We start from the raw sequence: 8,364 nt of genomic DNA on the forward strand, positions 1-8,364 counted from the left end.
CAAGCTTACCTACATTTGGCCTAGGAAACAGTGCTGCAGAAGCATTGTTCACCTGAAGGTACTTAGCCTTAGACGTGAAGGGCAAGAAAAAGCCAAGCTTCTGTCTTGAAACCCAGGCTGGGTTGGAAATGTTGGCAGGAGAAAAAAAACCACCACTGAACTTGAATGCACTTGATATGGGATCCTTGAGACATCCCTAGAACCCTCTGTGTGTTTGGATTTAGCATGTTTTTAAGTATTTTAAGCCTCTTCTGCTCATACACTGGAGATGCCAGTAGCATTGAGTCACAGTAATTGAGTACTTAGCTGGGGAAAAAACTCTCCAAAATGCTCTTTGAATTTACTAATATTAAAAAGTAGAGAAGTTAGGAAGAAAAGATACAGCTGCAATCAGGAGAGTTGTTTTTCACTGTCTATTCCCCGTGTGTTCCATTGTTAAGGCTGGTAGATTTGACACTTCAGCAAAACTGCAGATCTCGGATTGCAAGCAGGAGAGGCATCTTCTCCCAAGGAAGAGGGTTACCATTGCTAGTTACTAAGTTCTTGCCTGTTTAGACTGGTCCAATCTTTACAATATGGTTCCACTTAGACATAAGAAAAAGCTTTTCACTGCGAGTATGGTCATACACTGGGGCAGGTTTCCCAGAGAGGTTGTGGAGTCTCCATCCCTAGATATTCAAAATACAAGGCCTGGCAGCCTGCTCTGAGCAGGGGGGGCAATCTACAGAGGAGCACTCTAACTCTACTGCTCTGATTATTAAGGAATTTTCCTGCTCATTTTCCAGCTTGAATAATCTGCAATATATTTTTTCTTCATAGAAAATCTCAAATTTTATCACCACAACACCGGTTTGATTTTTCACTTCAAATAATTTACTTCCAGTAAATTGTTAGATTTAAGTTGTCTTTGGAGTTGTAATACTTTCAGAAGGTAAAGCACTGTATTTTCAAGTAGCCTGTATAGCACATTTTAGCATGTAAATGATTTATCTTTCTAATTTTTGAGGAAAGGAGGAGGAGAGCAACTCAGGCTGTTATCCCTTTTGTCAGAAGTGAGTGATCAAAGTTCAAGGCTTTGTGTTCTTGAAAGAGGCTGATGATGGAGGCTCAGGTATCTCTGGAATCCCTCTTATTTATAAAGAATGCGCAAGATCCTGTTTCCCTGAGCACCGAGGGCATCAAATAGCTGAGAATAGGTTTTTTGCTTGCAGCTCAAAGACCTTTTAACCAAGAAAGTGTTTAGATCAAAGAGCACCCTTTCAGCTTTTTCTCAGGAGTACACTCACAGGTATTCTGCTGCCTGGTTTTCTGTTCCCTCTCCTTGCTCCTGCGCATAACTTGCCTCCTTTCTTTCCTCTTTTTCTCTTCAGGGCAATGCCAGCATGTTTTGAAGTGTCTTTGCACATTACTTTTTCTTGGACAATAATATGTGCCTCTGTTCCAGCATTTATGAGGAGGTTAAATCTTTTGAACTCTCTTTAGACAAATGCAGCAGCCATAACCACCAGCTCAATCCACCAGTAACGATAGCTTATCTTCTGCACATCATTATGTTATGGTCCCGCTGACTTTCAGGGGTTGTATTAATGTTGGTACAACAGCCTGGCTTAGATTGGAAAAACAAAAAAAGGACTTTTTTTACAGTTTTATCAGAGGCTGAAATGTGCTTGTGCTGCCTCTCCCGTGTTTTGCAGACAGGCTACTGGATTATATCAACTTCTGTACTGTACAGGCCTGGGAATACAAGGAAACACAACAGGTATCAGTACCTTTAAAAGTTCAACATTAACTCAGTTACTTCAATTTCAAGCTTTGTTGTGTTGATGTGTCCTTATCAAAGCTACAAGAAAAGTGGAGTCCTTTAATTAATGTTTCTTTCAAAAGGTAATATGCTGGGAAATTGATCCATCCTCATGGACTTTAAGCAACTAACTGTAGAAAATCAGCAAACAGGTATTTCTCTGGTAAGTGAGTATTTCTCTGTAAGTGAGCATTTCTCTGGTAGCAGATTTCAAAAATAAATTCTAAAAGTAAATTTACATTACAGTGACAATGGAAAAAGCAAGTGCATGCCCATTGATACATTTTTCTCTATAAAATGGAGCAGCAAGCCTCTGCAGGACAAAGTGAAGCTCTTGTCAGGGTCACCTTCAAATAAGAACTCAAAGTTGGACAAGTAAGTCCAGTCCTGTATAGGCTTTTTACCTTTCAGTTATGAGATACCTATCCCTGGATTTTACAAAAATAATTCAAGAAACAGAGCTCCGTAAGGATACCTGTGACCTTGTCTCCAATGTCTAAAATTCAGGAAGCAGCTGGTTTGACCTGCTGCCCTGCTCTTGCAAAGCAATGTGGTAGGACTGTGGCACTGGGCTGGCGTTGCCGCCTGCTGCGGCCCCGAGAAGCAGCACCTCTGGCTGCTGCTCCTGCTTTCCTCGCCCCGTCGGGCAGCGCAGTCACAGAAGGAGATGCTGCACCGCTGCTTCTTGCACAAGGAGCACCTCTACGCAAAGGCCACCTCACCGCCTGTCCACCGTGCCCATGCTCTGCTGAGAGTGAGCTAAAACTCAAGAATTTGTGAGCCCCGAGACGACAGCGGGAACAATTTTCACAGGGAAGCTTTAAAAATCCTATAAAAGTTATGGGGGGAGAAAGTTCAGAAGAACAAAACTGACATAAAGTCGTTTTAGTTATTTTTTAACGGCTGGCACTGATAAAATCTTGCAAAGGGTCACCATTATGGTGTGAATATCCCCATCCTGTTCCTGGCAGCTACTGCTTTCACTCATGTAAGTGGAGACACGTGGAGGCACACCCTTGGCAGTTTTGTGCTCTCAAACACAGTTTTCTGAGCACTAAGTAATGTATCATGTTCCCAAATACAGGATATGCTTACATTATACTTTAGATGATGGGCAGGGTAACGTATCTTTTTTTGTACACTCAGAGCACAACGAAGGAAAAAAACTGCACATTCAGAACTACTGGGTGCACTCAACATAGTTCAGTAACTTGAATGTCCCTTCCTGTTAATATGGAATAGTTTTAATGCAGATTTTAAAACTGGAAAACCCACACTCTCATTTGCCTAATTTGGATGTGACAAGCCACTCTGTAAAGCCGAGCCCAAGTTACTGGCTTTGCACTCTGAGCTTGGTGTGTTGGTCATCGGGCACTTATGTTGCCATCAGAAAGCCCCTCTGCAACCCCTTCCTAGGATGGTGGCACCAGAAAAACAGGGAAGCGCTGAAAAACTGAGAAGCCCCGCACAGCGTTCCCTGCCTCTGCGCTGCAAAGTAACGGGTTTGTGTTAGACTCTAGCCCCATTTAACACCAAAATGTGGTAAAAACACCCTTGTGCTGTTGTGATGTATCTCACGGTTAGAGGGGAGCTGAATTGCATCGCTGGCCTTCAGGTGATACCAAATCAGCTCTTATCTCTAAAGGCATGCTACCTCCATGTCCCCTTTTTATAATTACTTCATAGAATAAGATGTCAATGCTACTTTTGCCAATTTTAATACATAAGCAGTTCTGTTACTTTAAATACATACATTACTTGTGAGATTGGAGTCTAAATCAGTTGCAGGGTATAATTTATGACTGTTAAATATGCAAAATTAACTTTTGGTACATTATTATTCTCCTGATATATCTTGGATTTACCCTAGATTTTATGACCTATTTCTTGAATGCACAGCTAAGGCACTTGTTTCCTGTGAGGGAATGCATCCTCTCAGCCATTACAGGTAACACATTGCTCAGACTAGCTGCTTTTGGGTTTTGAAAAACCTCATTATACTGCAAAAAGATTACTCAACATTTGGGATTTATTTAGACGATGATGTGTAACTCTGGTGTGTACTGCAAACCAACAAAGTAACCAAAATTTTTAAACAGTTTAAAAACTGTGAAGTCACACATTTTTTGAGTTTTATTTTCCCTAGCTTCAAGGCAAACAAGCCTCCTCCTCCTAGGTTACATTTCCTGTATGTTGTGATTAACAGCAATAAGCCGTGTCTACTTCACCCCATTTTGAAATAGCGTATTTTGAATTGCTGAAAAGTATTGTTTTTAAGGTTATTCAGTGTATTATCCAAGAGGTATTTGGCAAAATATTTTCACAAAAGCTTGGCAACTCCAGCCCTAGAAAAACCCTTCACAAATAACGGAGGGGACTCACAGATCCCATTAACCTGTGCCATTGTACGCTTTTTGCCTTACTTGACAAATTTTAAACTTTCATATGGAGAAAATAAGTACCTTCATTGTTCAGGAGTAGCAGTCAGAATGTGAACTGGTGAGTTGCCACTGGAGCTGGAGCTAGACAGCTGATGTCCCTAGATATATCAGAAACAGAAAACCCTGTGGCCAAAAAAAAAGGTTTGGGGAGAATTTAGCCTTGTTAAAAGAATAAGAAAAATGAATCAATAATAGCTCTTTTCTGCCACAGATGACTTTGGTAAGGGACAAAAATGCTTTCTACACAGAATCTGTTTGACCTCAAGTAGGATATTAACTAGATCTCCTTATCAGTTGGCATGTACATCTGATTTAACTATATGAACTCCAGCACCTATTTTTAACAACTTTAAAAAAAACGCTGCAGAGTAAGAGAGCGTATCCCTGATAAAACAAACAAAAAAATCAAAAGCAGATTACTTTTATTTATGGTAACTCATTTGATTTCTCATGAAGAGGAATGCTGTATTTTCTTCCTGGGCATGAGTCAGTATTTCATTTACATGAGGGTGAGCAAGCAATCGAACAGCCTCATCCTTGCTACTAGATATTGAAATATTGAGGTAAGGGCTTCCTTAGAGAGGTTTCTTATCATCCTTCAGCAATTATTGCAGTGAGATCAAGTTACAGCTGGTTTAATGCGATGTAAAACCTAGTGAGGTTGACACCACAAATTTTACTAGTTGTGGTGATGATTACATAACAAATAAAGTTAAGATAAAATGCCAGTGACAGACTGATAGTTTAGTTTGAGATATAAAAATGAGATAGAGGAACCACAGAGCAAAGGAGTTTTGTTTAAACCAGTTCTATCCCATTTTAGATAACCAAAGCTCGCTTCAGGTTTAAGGTCCTTAAATGCAGTAAGGTATAAAATAACGCTTCATTATTTCCTTCTCATTCACAGCTGACAGTTGTTGATTGGGAAGAAGGAATCTGAGGAATTCTGAGCTGACTACTGCTGTGGTTGGAAGGTAACACCATCCTACTGCTCAGCCCTCTCAGGCTGAGGTACAGGGATGAAAACCAGATTTAACATCTGACTGTACAAGAATTCACTCTTTTTGGATGACTAATGCTGCTATAGCTTAGGGTCAAATTATGTCATGTTTTGTGTGGCTGATCAATGTAATAAAAGCACAGAAGGTGACTTCCTTATGCCATGTGCCATCATTGCCAAGTCACGGGGATGTATTTCACTGTGGTGCTGCGTCCTGCCCCCCCGCTTCACAACACTCTGGAGGCTGACGTTCCCCCAGACAGAGTGAGGCAGAGAGGATGTTGATGACTCATTTTCCCTTCATTTTCTTCACAGGCTGTTCCTGTGAAACAACGTGCTGCTCTCTCCCCATCTAAGCTTATCACAGTTTAACTCTCAAGCAATTTGATGTCAATCTCTACAGTTTTGCAGGATGAACAGGAAAAAAGGCATAGAAAATTCCTTACCTCAAGCATGTTCTTCTAAAACAATAGCTTGTACCAGAGAAGTCTCATGCCCAGGCTGGCCTCCAGCTACTTTCTCCTAGTTCCCTTGCTCCTTCTAGCTCTTGTATTTACAAATACAGAAGTTAGAGGTGAATATGATAATCACAAGAATCAAGGCAGTATAGCCCACATATTGCTGTGAGATGAGATGAAGGACCTAGTCATAGAACTTTTGCTGTCGTGGTTTGGGTTCATTAGCTTCATGTGGGATGTGGGAAGGTTTAGATTAATTAATTACAAAAGAGGAAGGAAAGAAGCAGGAATGTGGTAGTTTGTCCAAAATGCTTTATAGCATTAGCTGAAGAATTCAGAAATCCCCCATTTTCTCTGCTTTCCTTTGGAAAGTTCTTGAACCATCTCCAGAAAATTTTACTGGGCTTCCACTGATCCTTCTGTTCCTGCTCCCTAAGCCAAGAACTAGTACTAGCACATGGGAATCTGGGTGGGAACAAGTAGCTGTGGATCAGCAAGCTTGGGATTTATCCTGCAGTAAGACAATGAATTTTGCCGTTTACTCATGAGATCTTGTACTCAAAACTAATTTAAGTTTTTCCTGGAAACGCCTAATTTTCCTGTTCTATGGAAATTCAGAGTCCTAAGAGCCTAATTTTCATACCTATGTAAGATAGTGCAAATTCTTCTGAAGTTAAGTAAAAACAAGCATTAGGAGCTCCCCTGCAGCTAAGGAACTCCCCGCAGCAACGCCCTGATGTGGAGCTGAATGCCCACTGAATATCTTCTCAAATTTGCGCCTATTGTTTGCAGTAAATGGGTTCTGCTACCAGAATTTACTACTGGACTTGCCCTGCTAAATGGCTGTTAATGTGAGGGCTTTTTTGTTTCTCGTTATCTACAGTTCAGTTTAAACCAGCAGCTTTCAATTTTGCTGCTGTATTTTCTAATACTTGGTTTGATTTTTGATTGTCCCTTTCTAATCATTGAAGTGGGTCTAGTCAATTTGGTAACGTACCAAGCCGCAGACTCTCCACTGTTTCTGTCATGCCCAAGACTATGTGGAGCTAATGCTGGATTTTTGCAGCAAAGGGAGATGGATGATACCGGTTCCAACATAACACCACAACAGCACAGACAAATGATAAGGCCTGCCAACGAGGATCAAAGTTTTCAAATTAATTTGAACGTTCTGATTGAGTTTATACAAAAATAATGCTCTTTCGTGGCTATGGTATTTTAGCAATGGTACCAGGACCTTTGAGCCAGATTTAACTCACTTTTGCACCATGTTTTTATTGCAAAGGAAACACTGAGCTATCTAGCTGCCTATGCCTTAAGTAAAAATTAATGGCATAATGGTAGTATTAAGTGTACATTTTAGAGATTTTTCCAGGATTTTTTGAAAAAATATATTTAGGGAACACCAATCATTTGAGCCAAATTTAATGACTTTTTCTTCCCTTAGAAATGCAGTTTATTCTAGCACACAGTTTGTTGCGAAAGATACGCACCGAAACGTGGAACGGGAATTATTGTACGAGGCTTTTTATTAGCGATAATGATCCTCAAGTTGCACTGGCAAAAGCAGCCAAGGCCCCTGCCCTGGGCAGTGCCTAATCTAAACCGGGAACAGAGCTGATTGAAGTGGATGAAATGCATCTTCCTTTTTCCCTCCACAATGAACTTTCCTCCAGTTCTCCTCAGACCGGGTTACAAAATGCGCCTCAGACAGTGCTAATGGCGGCACTGCCATGCAGCAGCACGACCAGCAAGGAAAGCTCAAACGAACGCCTGCTGTTCCCTGTTGTGTAGCTCAGGAAAGGAATAACGCCGGGTTCCTTTCAGGAGGCACCATCTCCTCGCCATTTACCAGCGCGGGGTGCACCGACCACCCGCTCTGAGGCGACATTTCCCGGACGGGGCGGGGGAGCCCCGGCCCCTTCGCCCTCACTGCGGCAGCGCCTCAGGGCCCGATGCTCGGGCTGGTGCCTCCGCGGAGAGACGGGGCCTCCCTCTTCGAACCGCGCGTTTCCAGTCAGACTGGTCTCTGCCCCCGTTTTTAACGTCTCTTCGGCCTTTACCTCACCAACAGCGCACGGGGGGCACGGCCGCCCGCCCTCTGGCCGCCATTTCGGGACGCCACTCGGGGGTTCCCTCCTTTCCCCCCTTAGCGTGTGGGGAGGCCGAGGCTGACTCCCCCCGCCCCTCTCCTCTCCTCACCGGCCGTCCCACCCCTGCCCTGAGGGGAGACCGGGGCGGGCGGGAGCGGGCAGCGGCCTCCCCCTCCTCCCGGGGGCGGTGCGCGCTGACGCGGCAGCGCCGCGGCTCTCCGCCGGCCGAGTCGCACAATTATGAGAAAGAGCCGCCGGGCCGAGGCCGCCGCCAGCGCTGGGTCCCGGTGCGGAGTCGAGCTAGCGCTGTCCTCCGCGCCCCGCTCTTCCCTTCTTCCCCGGAGCGTTGTCCTCGCCCGGCTTCTCCCCACCCAGCCCTCCGCTGCTGCCGAGCTCAGCCCCGATAGATGGAGACAGGCCCCGCCACCGCCGACGCCGAACCACGAGCAGGAGCTGCCCGGGGCGAGGAGAGCCAGAGTCGGCGCCGAGACCCAGCCCGGCCCTGAGGAGAATGGTGAGGGCGGCGGCGAGGGAGGAAGGGACGGGGAGAAGGAGGGTGGGTGGTTGGGTG

General features: G+C 44.1%; 1 protein-coding gene and 2 long non-coding RNA genes across 3 annotated transcripts in view; 2 read left to right on the forward strand and 1 right to left on the reverse strand.

Moving 5' to 3' along the window:
- Nucleotides 1-850: 850 nt before the first annotated feature.
- On the reverse strand, nt 851-5,849 carry LOC106889410. The gene is made up of 3 exons (XR_001412302.1): nt 5,689-5,849; nt 4,264-4,365; nt 851-1,734 (listed from the first exon to the last, which is right to left on the reverse strand). It is a non-coding gene; the product is annotated as an uncharacterized LOC106889410 (long non-coding RNA).
- LOC106889411 lies at nt 1,695-5,552 on the forward strand. Its single transcript, XR_001412303.1, has 3 exons — nt 1,695-1,759; nt 1,885-1,964; nt 5,150-5,552. It is a non-coding gene; the product is annotated as an uncharacterized LOC106889411 (long non-coding RNA).
- A 2,201-nt stretch (nt 5,850-8,050) lies between the features above and the next one.
- TRPM7 (transient receptor potential cation channel, subfamily M, member 7) overlaps nt 8,051-8,364 on the forward strand; it is a 59,670-nt gene continuing 59,356 nt past the window's right edge. The window contains exon 1 of the mRNA XM_014944587.1: nt 8,051-8,307. Within this exon, the coding sequence (XP_014800073.1) occupies nt 8,305-8,307 (3 nt within the window). The 5' untranslated portion in view covers nt 8,051-8,304. The remainder of the gene's footprint in view (nt 8,308-8,364) is intronic.

The sequence above is a fragment of the Calidris pugnax genome, unplaced genomic scaffold (genome assembly GCF_001431845.1).
Source record: "Calidris pugnax isolate Ruff unplaced genomic scaffold, ASM143184v1 scaffold70, whole genome shotgun sequence".
Classification (NCBI taxonomy): domain Eukaryota; kingdom Metazoa; phylum Chordata; class Aves; order Charadriiformes; family Scolopacidae; genus Calidris; species Calidris pugnax.